General features: G+C 41.6%; 1 protein-coding gene across 2 annotated transcripts in view; it reads left to right on the plus strand.

Annotated features, from left to right (window-relative positions):
- Window positions 1-4,652: 4,652 nt before the first annotated feature.
- The window catches only part of card11 (caspase recruitment domain family, member 11), a 328,314-nt gene continuing 316,919 nt past the window's right edge, over window positions 4,653-16,047 (plus strand). For both annotated transcript variants that reach the window (XM_063058962.1, XM_063058964.1), the window contains exon 1: window positions 4,653-4,982. In XM_063058962.1, coding sequence (XP_062915032.1) covers window positions 4,970-4,982 — 13 coding nt within the window. In that variant the 5' untranslated portion in view covers window positions 4,653-4,969. The remainder of the gene's footprint in view (window positions 4,983-16,047) is intronic.

The following is a 16,047-nucleotide window of genomic DNA, read 5'->3' on the forward strand; positions in this document are numbered from 1 at the left end:
AGATGATAGAGCAAAGATACACTCAGCCTGATGGTTTGAGATACGTCTATTTTAATGCAAGGAGTATCATAAACAAGACAGATGAACTTAGAGCATGGATCAATACGTGGAACTATGATGTTGTGGCCATTACAGAGACTTGGATGTCTCAGGGGCAGGAATGGCTGCCTACTGTGCCAGGCTTTAGACGCTTCAAAAAGGACAGGGAGAAAAGCAAAAGAGGTGGGGGTGTAGCATTGCTTATCAGGGATAGCTTCATGTCTGCAGAAAAGGAAGAAATCGTGGAGGGGATATCTGTTGAGTCAGTGTGGGTGGAAGGCAGAAACAGGAAGGGGCAATAATTCTACTGAGTGTTTTTTATAGACCTCCCAACAGTAACAGGGATGTCGAGGAGCAGATAGGGAGGCAGATTCTGGAACGGTGCAAAAATAATATGATTGTTGTGATGGTGATTTTAACTTTCCTAATACTGGCTGGCATCTGCTTAGATCAAGGGGTTTAGATGGGGTGGAGTTTGTGAGGTGTGTACAGGAAGGTTTCCTGACACAATATATAGATATGCTAACTGGAGGAGAGGCTGTACTTGATCTGATATTGGGAAATGAACCAGGTCTGGTGTCAGATCTCTTGGTGGAAGAGCATCTCAGAGGTAGTGACCGCAAATCTATCTCCTTCACCATAGCGCTGGAGAGGGATAGGAGCAGACAATTTGGGATAACATTTAATTGGGGTAGGGGGAAATATGATGCTATTAGGCAGGAACTTGGGAGCATGAATTAGGAGCAGATGTTCTCAGGGTAATGCACAGCAGAAATGCGGCAAATGTTCAGGGAACAATTGCATGGCGTTCTGTATAGGAATGTTCCATTAAGGCAGGGAAAGGATGGTAGGGTAAAAGAACAATGGTATACAAAGGATGTGGAAAATCTAGTTAGGAAGAAAAGAAAAGCTTATGAAATGTTCAAGAAACTAAGTACCATTAGAGCTCTAGTAAATTACAAGGCTGCCAGAAAGGAGCTTAAGAATGAAATTTGGAGAGCCAGAAAGGGCCATGAGAAGCCCTTGGTGAACAGGATTAAGGAAAACCCCAAGGCTTTATACAAGTATGTGAAGAGCAAGAGGATAAGCCATGTGAGAATAGGACGAATCAGGTGTGATAGTGGAAACGTGTGCGTGGAGTCGGAGGAGGTAGTGGAGGTACTTAATGAATACTTTGCTTCAGTATTCACCAGGGAAAAGGACTTTATAGACATTAAGAAAGTGGATTTGCTGGAGCTTTTAAAAAAGCATTAGGTTAGATAAGTCACTGGGACTGGATGAGATGTACCCCAGGCTACTGTGGGAGGCGAGGAAGGAGATTGTTGAGGCTCTGGCGATGATCTTTGCATCATCAATAGGGACGGGAGAAGTACTGGAGGATTAGAGGGTTACAAATGTTGTTCCCTTGTTCAAAACGTGAGTAGAGATAATCCAGGAAATTAGAGACCAGTGAGTCTTATTTCAGTGGTGGGCAAATTGTTGGAGAAGATCCTGAGTGGCAGGATTTATGAGCATTTGGAGAGACACACACAATCTGATTATGGATAGTCAGCATGGCTTCATCAAGGGGAGGTCATTCCTTACGAGCCGGATTGAATTCCTTGAGGATGTAACAAAACACATTGATGAAGGTAGAGCTGTGGATGTAATGCATATGGATTTCATTTATGCATTTGATAAGGTTCCCCATGCAAGGTTCATTCAGAAATTAAGGAGGTATGGGATCCAAGGAGACCTTGCTTTGTGGATCCAGAATTGGCTTGCCCACAGGAGGCAAAAGGTGGTTGTAGATTGTTCATATTCTGCATGGAAGTTGGTGACCAGTGGTGTTCCACAGGGATCTGTTCTGGGACCCCTCCTCTTTGTGATTTTTCTTAAATAACTTGGATGAAGAAGTAGAAGGGTGGGTTAGTAAGTTTGCTGATGACACAAAGGTTGGGGGTGTTGTGGATAGTCTGGAGGGTGGTCAGAGGTTACGTCGATAGGATGCAGAACTGGGCTGAGAAGTGGCAGATGGAGTTCAGCCTTGATAAGTGTGAAGTGGTTCATTTTGGTAGGTCAAATTTGAAGGCAGATTATAGTATAGTATTAAAGGTAAGACTCTTGGCAGTGTGGAGGATCAGAGAGATCTTGCGGCCCATATCCATAGGGCACTCAAAGCTGCTTCGCAGGTTGGCAGTGTTGTTAAAAAGGTGTATGGTGTGTTGGCATTCATCATCTGTGGCACTGAGTTCAAGAGTTGTGAGGTAATGTTACAGCTATATAAGTCCTTGGTCAGACCCTTCTTGGAGTACTGTGTTCAGTTCTGGTCACCTCACTACAGGAAGGATGTGGATACTATAGAGAGAGCGCAGAGGAGATTTACAAGGATGTTGCCTGGATCGGAGAGTGTACCTTATGAGAATAGTTTGAGTGAACTTGGCCTTTTCTCCTTTGAGTGACGGAGGATGAGAGGTGATTTGATAGAGGTGTATAAAATGATGAGAGGCATTGATCGTTTGGATAACCAGAGGCCTTTTCCCTGGGCTGAAATGCGCTGCCAGTGACGGTAGTGGAGTCGGATACAATAGGGTCTTTTAAGAGACTCTTAGAAAGGTACGTGGGACTTAGAGAAATAGGTGGCTATGCAGTAGGTTAATTCTAGGCAGGTTTTAGAGTAGGTTACATGGTCGGCACAACATTGTGGACTGAAGGGCCTGTAATGTGCTGTAATTTCTATATTCTATGTTCTAGATGGAAATCATACAGTATACACCTCAAAGCAAAGGAGAATTACCGTCAATGCTGTCTGCATAAAACATTATAATCCAAATCATCAGCAAAGGAAAGCAATGGCAGGTCTCTGCAAGGCCAGCATCTATGCACTGAATCTCCCATCACCCTTTGAGTGGGTTGGCCACACCCAACATCAGACTCCTGAAGCAAAAACTTTGCTTTTCTGACCTCCGAGATGGGAAGAGTTCCTACAGCATTTTGTGTCTGTTTCCAACATAAGTTTATTTTCCAGATTTCCCACACCGCTATTTTGGAAAAAAAATCACCTTCATTACTCCTTGTGCTGCTGTCTCACCATGAAAGTATTTTGGCCTAAGCTTACATGCAATTGTCTTCTATTTTGTGTTTGCAGGGTACAGAGAGGCTGTCAGTATCCGCCCCCCCCCTCAGAAGGAGCAGAAGCATGACAGGGGCAGCAAATGGAATTTAAAAGGAGGGGGTTGATGCAGATGAAGACCCCAGTATGTCATTGTCCAGCACCTCACAACAGCATCTCCAAGACTGACTCTGTGAAGGGTGAGCATATTAGATAAGTGGGAGTCTGCACATCCATACTGCCCCAAAGGGCTCAGATCATTCCTTAATTGGAATGCTGTTAGGGTTAGACTGGTGCAGAATGACAGTCGGATGGTTATTGAATTACTAAGCCTGCCTCAGTAGCTGCAAGAGGTAATTAGAAACATGAAGCACACATCCATGCTCTTGCACTTTAGAAGCAGACATCTTTGCCGATGATTGGCAATGGCCTCACCACACTGGTTACACACAGCTGCTGTGGAAGCACAGCTTTGCCACAGATGGCTGTGGAGGTCAAGTCACTGGGTAGATTTAAAGCAGAAGTTCAAATCACAAACAAGAGAAAATCTGCAGATGCTGGAAATCCGAGCAACGCACACAAAATGCTGGAGGAACTCAGCAGGCCAGGCAGCATCTATGGAAAAAAGTACAGTCGACGTTTTGGGCACAAGCCCTGCCAGAGGGTTTTGGCCCGAAACGTTGACTGCCACTTTTTGCTTGAGGCAAAGGTCAATAGATTCTTAATTCATAAGGGTATCAAAGATTACCAGAAGAATAGGGTTGGGAAGGATAATAAATCAGACGTGATTGACTGGCGGAGTAGACTCAGCTCCTATATCTTACAGTCTCATGCTCATTCTGCTTCTATTCAAACTCACACTGCTCCAGATAAAGATTTGATCAGTACTGTGGAAGCATCTTGATCCTCTGAGGAACAACGAAATGTAATCAGGAGACAGCTGAAAGTGCTGCTGGAGCGGAGAGAATCTGCTCCAGAGTGGATCACCTCATTGAGCTGCTGGATGCTGTTGGTGGTTACAGAGACATTACTCTGGTTCTCCAGGAGCAAAGGTTGCTGCACAGGAACAGAGCCGAGTGGCACCCACGCCAATTGCTTTCCTGCATCAGAAGCGATGTGACATGACGGAACTCACCTGACTACTGCAGGAGCAACACACGCATTCATACAGTCTTCATTATGAGTGCCGGTTTACTCAGGAAACACAGGGTCTGCAAGGTCCGAGTGGAGTTAGGTGGCTGGGTCAGGATTTACTGCACCATAGTTCCCCGGGATATTCTGCAGATTTTGGGCATTACTGACTCTAGTTTCCCAGGAGTACACTCACCCTTCACCCCTCGCCCCACACACAGCTAGACACCTGAGGGCCACCCTCTAAATAGGCCAAGGGCAACGCTATGAAGCCGTCCCATCTACTACTACAGCTTCTCGTGATCAAGAATTGTACAAACTCCAGGGGAGCAGCCAGACAGAAGCCGCGGAGACAGCGGCCGGACTTTGAACGGCACATAAAAGGCACCGTTGTTTACTTAATGCAGCCCGATTTGTTGTCTGCAAGTGTCTGATCAAGGGGTCCTACAGCTTCGCGCACGGAAATTCTCAGCTCGCATGGGTTCCTCTATATTTTAATGTGTGTCAGTGCGGTTTTACAACTCTCCGCCCACGAGCCCGACAGCAGCTCTGAAGCAATGTGGGTTTTATTTCGTCAAAGCCCGGAGCTCTAACCCGATCAGCCTGAAGCACTTGACTCAAGCAGAACTAGGCTCCTTCATCTGCTGTGATCGAAGCAAGTATGAAGAACAAACCACGGCGCAGTTGAAAAGTGAGAAGTTAGTGGACATGACTTTGAAAGGTGAGTCTACGATCTTCATGCAATATTTGTTTGGGCATCAGGTATTTAGGTATGGACTAAATACAATCACGTGAAGTTTGTTTGTAGACTATCGGTTGTTTCAACTTTACCGCTCGAAAAGTAAACGTAGTGTCATGTCTTCGATTGCACACAAAACTTTTTTCCGAGAATGAGCTCGTAGCGGAGTTGTGCACTTCATCTTGGGAGCGAGTAACTTCGCTCACTCAGCGAGAGAAGGGGAAAAGACAGATTTAGTAACATTTTTATCAGCAGTCATCCGTGCAAAATAGTTCTTCTTTCGAAAAGCTCAATAGGGAATAGATTGGTTTAAAAATATGAATAACTTCCTGAGTGCAATGAACTGTGTGGTGGTAAATACATTTTGTCTTAAAGATTGAAACACGCTTTAATTGGTACCTGTGATACAATATCTGTGATACTGTGATATAAATATATATGCCGTAATATAAATAGGTTAGGTTTGGAATTAAGTTAGAATAAAAGCTTGAATCAGTCAGTTGAAATTTAGTATGATGTCTACAATAATTGCACACTGCTTTTGACTAATAGAGCTAATCTGTGAGTAGGAATAGTTTGCTTTTATGACCTGCTTGTTGCGTAAGTGTGTTAAAGCTCTACTGCACTGGGATTAAATGATGTTGGGCATCTGTTTTTCAAGTACTTTGTGGATATAACAACTGTAGGTCTGATTTATATGCCATTAATGGCGCCTTTTAAAGCTGCAATGTCTCAGGAGACTTGGAAAGACTTGAACTTACAGTGCAGCTTTCATTCGCTCAGAACATCCCAAAGTGATCTTCAGTCAATTAGCTACCATTGCAGTCACTTTTGTAAATCAGAATATGAAACAGCCAATTTGTGCCCACTAAGCATTCAACAATGTAGTATTATTAGTTAGTTGGGTTATCAGTGCAGGTTGACTGAGGGACAAATTTCACCATAAATAATCCATTTGCTCTTCAAAGTAGTGCCGTTGACACTTATGAGGGTATGTTGGGGCTTGTTTTAATTTTTTAAAGATGGCAATTCCAGAAGTTCTTTGGTATTGTGCAGGAGCATTACTGTTGTACTAAGATCTCTGAGGTGAAAGTACTTCCCACTCAGCCACAGCTGACACAAATAAAGATTTGTAATAAAATAACAGTGAATTTGTCCCTTTGAGCATGGATCCTTCCACCATTTTATTGTGACTCCTCAAGGGCTGAATTGTCAAACTGTAATTCTTCAATTTTCAGGCTTCTCTTCAATAATTCTTCCAAATGATTATCTTAGTGCACACGCTTATTATATGAGTGTGGCAAAGTATTACATGGTTGAAAGAAGTATGACTGGATACCATTGTGTCCTCACCCCCTCATCCACAGGTTTCTTTAGGAATCATTGGGTGCCAGTTTTTGGGATTTCAACTTTTTCTTTCCTTAAAAACAGGATGTGAATTAACCTGAGATCAGGTAACTCTGTACTGTTTGTGACATACAAGATTTATATAATATTGGATATCACCATGTGTTTAGTTACTGGAAACAAACAATATATGTCTTTTTCTTCCTTTCTTCTACTATTTTCCCTTCCTTTGCTGGGGAGTCAGAAATGGCAAGCTTGCTTCCTTAATAAAATACACAGAATGGAGAGCACTGGTTACTTCTTCACCAAGCAAAATACAGTTTAGAATGGTTTTACTGTAGAATTCATCATAAATAATGCTTTTTGCTTGCCCCCTACAATTTTGAGTCTTGTTTAATAAATCTTGATAATAAATCTGCCAAGACAAGCAGTTTTAGGCCTTTATGTGCATTTTATTTACTTTCAGTTACTGTACTGAGTTTTGAACCGTACGTCACAAAGACGCAGGCTCTTTGGTTGTCCATTCTGAAGTTAACATGTTGCAAAGTTCCTTTAGCTGATACCAATAGAATAGTACTGTTCACTTAGAGCAAAACAAATGGTGAAGCTTTTTAAATTAGGTTACACTTTAAAAATAAATATTGAGTACATCCTAGATTAAATATTGTAACATTTTTTAAAAAAAAGTTGTGCTAATGACTGACCATGCTGGTGAACTTTATAAATGATAAATTCACTTCAATATCTGCCAATGGAGCTTCAAGATCAAATTGAAGAAAAATATCTAAGCCTATGAGCTAATTCCAACTGGAAACCTTTAGATGTACCGTGCTGAGCAATATACATCGTTGCTGGAATGTGGAATATTGAATGAAAGAGGCTGATGAATTTCTTCAAATCCTCACATGAAGACAAGGACTGTGAAACAGCTTGGAATTAAGGCATAACTCCACCTAACTTTTCAAGTTTTATTTTCTTCTGTGATTTGCATATTTCTCAATATTATTAAAAATTAACTTGGTATAAAGTTTTACTTCCAGCTTTAAGATGAATTCATGTGCGAGGAAGTGTATACTTAATATATTTTAACAAATATTTACCAAGATAAACTACAATGCCTATTAATTTATGTATACAGGGCAGGAATAGGCCATTACATCTCACATGCCTGCAGCTGGAACCTGCTGAGTGAGACCTCAGCTACTTTAATGGGCCTCAGCTCCTTCTGCGTTGCATACCTAAACAACTGAATCTGTCAGCGAGGCTCAAGAAGTCAGTTGTCCCAGCATCCACAACTTCTTAAAACAGATCGTTTGAGATCTCAGATTTCTATGAAACATTTGCTTATTTGCTCCAATGACAAATTGCTACATTGGGACCTTACTTAAATCTTAGCTTCTGAATGTCAGTGTATTTTGGATAATAGTTTCATGTGGTAATCCCAGTGATAATTATATAATCTAACAAATGGACAGTTCTGTTCCATAACATGACCAAGTCAATGTATTTGTTCTACTTTGAGCTAAACTGATTTCATTAGGACCCAAAGGGAATTAGTTCACCACACACATAGCACGGAAGTAAAATAAGTGAGTCTGCCTTTGTTTCCCTAGCTTCTTATTACTTAGTTACAGGACTATGTTTTCAGAAGTTTGGACTTTTGATTACATGCCCAACATTTAGACTGTAGACTGACACAAGGTTTAGGATGGACATGAGCTTTGGAATACTGCCATTGTTATTAAAGTGAATGCTGGCACTGTTGGTGGATAATTTCTCAAATATGACAATTGTTTTTTGACGATGGTTAACTCAATTAAATGTTCACTTGTTGATGTTTTTGACCTGGTCAAATGAATCAGTCAGCTCAGATCGATGAATGGTTGGAAGAACAGCAATTGCCAGCATTTGAGAACCAATAGCTGAAGTTTAGCTTCTAGAATGAGTGATACTACCTTGGATCATCCACTGCAACATTAGGCCTGAGCTTGTTGGGAAATATTGGCACTTCTACAGTGAATTACTATTATTTACCCTTGTGGATGTCAGCAAGTTTGTGGCTTACAAGTGAACACCAAAGTCCTGAGCTTCCTAGCTGAATTCTGCTGATCACTTCCTGGCTGCATTCCAATATTGGCCTCCACATGTAATCTAAAAGAAGTGCATGAATTTGCTGAATTCCCCAGTGCTTGCTCACTAAGTTTTTGCCATGAACAGTTAGCCTATCCTTTTGAATGGCCACAAACAGCTGTGAGTTATGAGGATAAGTCATACAGCAATAAAGTATTTGGCCCATCCCATGTATGTTGACTAAATTACCTTCCTGGGCTAGTGTCATTTGCCTGCATTTGGACCATGTCCCTTTAAACTTGTCCCATCCATGAACCTGTCCAAATATCTCTTAAAAATATTGTAATTGTACCAACATCTATCACTTCCTTTGGCTGCTCATTCCATACATCTACCACCCTCTGTATGGAAAAAAACGTGCTCTTTGCATCCCCTTTCACTATTTCTTCTTGCGTCTTAAATCTAAGACCGCTAGTTTTAGACTCCCCTACTTTTTGGAAAAAGACTGACCATCCACTTTATTTACTCAGTTTATGATTTTGTAAACCTCTCTGAGGTCACCTTCATCCTCCTTTGCTCTAGGAAAATCAGACCCAGCCTAACCATCCTCTTCTCATAGTAACAATGTACAGGATTACAGTATTTCCATTTTTAAAATTAGTTGTGTATACATTAATGTCAATTTATTCAAAATAATTTAATTTTAACTGATGTTTTATGTTTCAACATTTTCCAGAACATTCATATTATTCATAATTTTTGGATGGTTTGCAATGTTAGTGACATTTAGCATTTTTTTTACAGATTACTCCAGCAGTTTAAACTATAAACCAGGAGAGAGTTGCTCATGCAACTGAATAACTGTATAAAATATGACTAAAATTGAAGCAATATGAATCATCTAGTGTTATAAGCTCTTAAATAATAAAATTCTGCAGAAACACACTGATCATTGTTTGAGCCATTTTCCATTATGAAAAAGGTGAGAGAAATGAGGCCAAAGCATTGTAGATTGATCTGAGTGATGTGTGGATTTCAAGGTTTCTGTTACAAATAAACATGTCAAAACATTAAATGTGAAAGAAGATGCAACTGAAATTTCTCCTTTTTATTTCGGCAGCATGGGGAAGTGTTACAAATTTCACGTCTGGGACAGATAGATTTTTGATTTTGGCACTGGTGACCATTATCATAAACTGGCCTACTCTATTGGAAAGAAAGTACTTTTCCTGTGCATTATCTTGTGAACTGATTGCATCACCAAGGGGCCATAGAAATAAAGCTCCTTTATCAGCACAAGCAACACACACAAAATGCTGGTGGAATGCAGCAGGCTAGGCAGCATCTATTGGAAGAGGTACAGTTGACGTTTCGGGCCGAGACCCTTTCTCAGGACTAACTGCCTGGCCTGCACAAACTAACTTTGTCCTTTGCGTTTCAAAGTTCAAGGGGTGATGATATTGATGCTTTCAAAATATTACATCATAGAGAGAGAACAATCTAGTTTGTGGATTAGGAGGTTTAACAGCTACATGGTAGCATGTGGCACAGAGAGTAGAAGTGTACCTCACAGCTTCAGTGACCCAGGTTTTCATCCTGACCTCCAGTGTTGGCAGTGTGCAGTTTGTACTTTTTTTCCTGTGATTACATGTGATCCTCTTAAGAGGACAGGTTTTCCACCAAATGACATTCAATTGACCACGCTTAGTTGCCCCTAATGTGTAGGATCTGGGAAGAGTTGATGGGAATGCAGAGAAAACAAGATGAGATCATAAACAAGTACAATTGATTAATAAGTGTGAATTTGACAGTGTGAATTTATCCAACTTCCTTGCTGTTTGACAATTTGACATGGTGTAAGGTTTGAACACTTCTACTTGCAAAAAGAAGGTAGAACTTTTCTACAAATGGCAACCAATGCTTGGTAAATTTTAATATTAAATCTGAAAGAGATACAAGTCCACGCATTTCTTTTCACAACATTCCTTGATTTAAACAAAAACTAAATTTATCAGGGCATCCAGTGAGCAAGATGGCACCAGCAACCAATGCAACTAATGGTGACGTCCTGCAGACAGTTCTCAAAGTTACTTCTTATTCTGCTTAGCAACACACATCAAAGTTGCTGGTGAACGCAGCAGGCCAGGCAGCATCTCTAGGAAGAGGTACAGTCGACGTTTCAGGCCGAGACCCTTCGTCAGGACTAACGAAGGGTCTCGGCCTGAAACGTCGACTGCACCTCTTCCTGGAGATGCGCCTGGCCTGCTGCGTTCACCAGCAACTTTGATGTGTGTTGCTTGAATTTCCAGCATCTGTAGAATTCCTGTTGTTTGCATTTCTTATTCTCCTTCTTCTTTTAAATATTGGAGCCTGTAATTTACATTTTGATAATGTGTTTTTGGGCCATCTGAGCAATCTGTTCTTTCATTGTCTGGGAGGGAATTCGGTGTGGTAAAAGTGAGATTCAGAACAGAATGTGCATTTTGGCAGAGCATGAACCCACGATTGGCTCTTATTCTTGACCAACTCGCTGACTAAACTGTTGGGCAAGATTGAAATCACCAGGGAAGAGTGGAAGACGAGCTGGTGTTCAGCACTGTCAGAATCTTTGAACCTCTGTTTGCCTGCGTTACACCAGCCTTCCTCTCCCTCACACTCGCTGCTGTCAGAGGAAGGTGCAGGAGTCTTGGGTCCTGGGCAAGATTTGATCAGTACGGTTTGTGACTTGGACTAATTTTTAAGAGTACTCTGCAGTTCATATTTTATGTGTTTCTGGTTACTTTTTTAATTGCAATTTTGATTGAGGTAGGCTGGTCTGAGGCCTGCCATCAATGAATTACACAGCGTTATATTGAACTGATCTGAACTAAGCTGAACATTCCTGGACTGTTTCAAGGACACTGCAGTTAGTTGTTTAATATTCTGTGTGATATTCACTTGTTTCTTGCCATTTCCATGATTTGTTCTCTTTAAGGTGCCTTTGGTGTTTGATGTTTTCTTTGAATGAGTTCCACAGTGTTTCTTTGTTTCATGGCTGTCTGTGGGAAGACGAATATCAGGGTTGTATACTGTATACATACTTTGATAATGTACTTTGAATCTTTGAATATGGGGAAAAGAGAGGGGTATAGGTTTAAGTTGCTGATCATCTAAATCAACTTTTGTCATGAAGTTTCTATTTGTCAAGTATGGCTAAATAAAGATACTTTATGAAAATAAGAATGCTCGAGGGGAAAAGGTGTACCAGCCTATCCAGTCTTTCTTATAATTCAAGCCCTCCAGTGTTGGAAATATTTTTGTGAATCCTTTCTGCATCTTTTCAAATGCAATGGCATCCTTCCCAGAGCAAGGTGGTCAAAATTGCACTCCCAGTGTGGTTGAACCAATGTCTTGTTTAGTCGTAACATGATGTCCTAACACTGGTCCAATCCAACATTGGCCATGCCACTTGTCCCTGCCTTACTTTTATTTGCCCTTGCTACTGCATGTGGGCTCCTGTTGATTCGCTTGCGAATGTGCTGCCGAAAAAAGCTTGTTAAGTATAAACTATAATGTTGACCCTTCATCCCATTGTTACTTGCTAAGATTCCCACTCCAAGCAACACCCTCCTTAACACTTCCACTCATCACTTCCTTGTCCATCTTAAAAAAAAAATCCAAACTCATCTTTTACATTAAGATTGATCATCTCTCTCAGTTTTCCTTCCATGGACAATATTTGCTTTGATTTTCCCCCTTCCTTTTATGTCTTAAGCTATTGGGCATCTTTGGTTGGAAGCACGATTTCATTATTAAAATACTTCTATTCAGAATTAGTAGGTTTGAATACCCATTGATACAGAGGTTACTCATTTCATTTTGCCCTTCATTTGATTTTAGGTGGTACTGTCAGGAGCTACTGTGTATTCTCACTAACTTATCTCTGAGGGTAGCAGGAGCATACAAACCTGCAGTTAGCAGTAAGCTGTGTGTTGACTCATTTAAGATGAGATTTTACAGGTTATCAAAGGAGAGTTTTATGATGAGAGTAAGAAACCTATTCCATTGGCAGAATGGTCAACAACAATAGGTTAGAAATCTATAATGAGCAGAAAAAAGATCTAGTGCATTCCTGGCGTATATGACAAATGAACTCTTCTTGGGCTTCCAGCTGGGTACAGGTATTGATTTTAACTGACGCTTCAACGACAAACTCTGCCATATTCATCAGGGCACATCTAGTCCAGTGGTATTTATACCCTGTTGTCCAATCCTCTTGATTGGATAGCTCTCATCCAATCAGGTTCCGCTCTCCCACCTTGTTTACAATCGAATTCCAATTCTTAGAGCGACGCCTTCTCAAAGCTTATATGGGTCAAAGATGACTTGGTACTCCACACAGCTGGCATTTACAAGATTCCCTGTGAATGCGGAGCAGCTTATATCAACCAGAGGGAAGTCAAGGTGGAAGCCCCCATCAGGGAGCACAGGAGGTGTATTTGTTGAGTTACCCAGAGAAATTGGCAGCAGCAGAACATTGCAGTTGCATTGGCCATGGTATTGACTTTGACAGCACAAAACTATAGTGCCGCGCCAATGGCTTTTGGGATTGCCTGGTGAAGGAAGCCAGTGAAATAAACTAGAGGAAATGAATTTTAACAAAGACGAAGGTTTTGCTCTAAGTAAGAACTGGAATTTGATTGTAAACAAGGTGGAACAGCAGAAACCTGATTGGATGAGGACTAACCAATTAGTAGAGCTGGACAAAGGGGGTATAAATATTACCTCACGAGACATGCCCAGACATCAACCCTGATGAAGATCATCAAAATGTCGGTTAAAATCGATACCTGTACGTGGCTGGAAGCCCGAGAAGAGTTTATCTGTATAATGAACAGCTTAGTAGGCAGAGGAGAGATGTGGAGAAAAATTATCTTAATGAGCTTTTATGATTTGGAAACATTGTCTGAAAGGATTGTGAAAACATACTCAACAGTAACAAAAGAAAGATAATTGAAGGGAAAGATAATACAGGGAAAGAATTATTTAGATAGCTCCTTCAAAGGGCTGGCAACCGGAACAAAGAATGAAGAAGCCTCTTTTTTGTTGGGAGATTCTGCAGTTGTTTGAATAGTGGATAATGTGGCAGTGGACTGTCTGATCCATGCCTCGTATTGCTTGTTATCAGGCCAAGATTTATTGTTACAAGGGACATTCAAGAAACATTTCCAGAAGAGGAGTAGTCATTGGCTGTCCTACAAAAGGAGTGTATAAAGAAAAAAAACAATTGCTCATGTGAGGCTGCCCTCTGCACGTCATGGGCTTACCATATCATGGTTCCTACCTTGCTCATTAAATATCCCAAGGAAGAGGTCTATCTAGATAACTTCTGCTTCTGAAAACGTAGTGTTGGTGACACCCACTTCCTGGCAAAACATCCAAACATGATAAATAACTCGTGTTCATCCTCCAGTAAAGACGTCTACAACACCTTAGTTCAAAACCAAAAGATGTGTCTCTGACGTTCTCACTTATCACATTATGAGAAAATAAAGGCTATCAGCAAAGGCACACCGTTAATTACCTAATTAAGGAGAAGCAAAGTGATTTACAATCAAGGAAAAACTATGTGAAGTCTTCAATTCCAACCCTAGACCCTGCTAGGCAGCACCTATGGAGGAAAGTGAACAGTTGACGTTCAGACTGAAACCCTTCATCAGACTGGAAAGGGCAAAAGCCAGAATAGAAGGGTAAGGGTAGGGGGTGGGGTAGAGCAGGAGCTGGCAGGGTGATAGGTGAATCCAACTGAGAGGGGGAAGGTAGGTGAGTGGGGGATGGGGTAAAGGAAATAATGAGAGAAGCTGTGAGGTGATAGGTGGGGAAGGCAAAGGGCTGAAGAAGGAGTCCAATGGGAGAAGACAGTTGCCCATGGAATAAAGGGAAGGAGATAGGGAAAGAGAGGGAGGAAGGTAAAGGTGATGGGCAGATCATGGGTGAGGTGAAAGAGAGTGGTTAATGGCTGGAGGGTCTTGGTCTGACATGCAGACTGTTCACTTCCCTCCATAGATACTGTAATACCTGCTGAGTTCCTCCTGCAGGAACTCAGTTTTGTGTGTGTTGATCCACATTTCCAGCATCTCCAGTGTCTCGTGATTAGACCCTGTTAAATCACACTCATATTTCAGCCCTGACTATTCAAGAATGAAATCTAGTTGAGAAAATGCTGATTGAAATAGCAAGTTCAAAACAGGACTTTATCAGACCCAAAATATGTGTCAGGTAACCATGAAGAGAAAGAATAGAACCCTTTGAGCATCAATGTAATAATGTATTTGTGGAACCAGGAGAGATTGTAGAAGTCTTAACTGAACACATCTCATCTGTACTTATTGTGAAGGTCATGGAGGCTAAAGAAATCAAGGAAGACAATAGTGATATCTTGGAACATATCAACAGTATAAAAGAAGTCTTAAATCACATAAAAATCCTTGGGATTTATCATCTATCTTGGTCGAGGACATTGTGGAAAGGTAAGGAGAAACTGCAGGGAGTTTGACAGAGTCCAGAATAGGATCCAGGGCAAACTGGCTAACTGGATACAAAGTTAAATTGGCAGAAGGAGTTGAAGAGTAATAGCGGTGGGCTGTCTCTCAGATTCAGGGCTTGTAACCAGTTGGATGCTGCAGGGTTTGGTGCTCTGCCCACTGTTGCTCTTTGTACATTTTAATAATTTGATTGAAATGTACTAGGCATTGTCAGCAAGTTTGTGAGTGACGCCAAAGCTGGTGGTGTAGTGGACAGTGAATAAGGTTAGTAGATCAGCTGGCAAGGTGGGCCAGGGAATGACAAATGACATTGAACAAGTGTGTAATGTTGCATTTTGGTAATTTTAAGCAGGATAGGACTTGCTCAGTAATTGGCAAGGCCCTAGGTAGTGTAGAACAGAAAGCTGAAGGCAATTCCCTGAAAGTGGTGGTACTGGTAGACAAGGTAGCGAAAAAGGTGTTTTGCACACTTTCTTTGGCTCATCAGGCCTGGGTGAGGTATGTATCTGATAAGTTTCTTCTTATTCGTTCTTCATTCTTTGTCTGTTAGTAAATAGTTAGAGTAGTGAGAATGGCTCCAAGGGCTGTGCTGGGTTCTTTGTGTGAGATGCAAGAAATTTGGGAGACCTCCAGCCTCCCAGGCAACTACATCTGCACTAGGTGCTCCAAGCTGCTGCTCCTCAGAGAACATGTTGAGGAACTGAAGCTGCAGATTGATGGCCGTTGGCTCAAACAGGAAACTGAGGAGATGATGGTTATGAGCTACAGGGAGGTAGTCAGCCCAAAGTGGTAGGAGGTAGGGAAATGAGTGACTGTCAGGAGAGGGAAGGGAAATGGGCAGCTAGTACAGAGTATCCCTGTGACCGTTCCCCTCAACCATAAGTATACTGTTTCGGATACTTTTGAAGGGGATTGCCTACCAGAGGAGAGCTGTAGCAACTGGGTCTCTGCAACTGAGTCTGGTGCTGTGGCTCAGTAGGGAAGAGGAAGAAGAGGGCTGCAGTTGTGACAAGGGATTTCATAGTTAGAGGAGTAGATGTGAGATTCAGTGGATGTGATAGTCATCTGGATGGCATGTTGCCTCCCAGATGCCAGGATCAGGGACA

Source organism: Mobula hypostoma, chromosome 9, assembly GCF_963921235.1.
Source record: "Mobula hypostoma chromosome 9, sMobHyp1.1, whole genome shotgun sequence".
NCBI lineage: Eukaryota > Metazoa > Chordata > Chondrichthyes > Myliobatiformes > Myliobatidae > Mobula > Mobula hypostoma.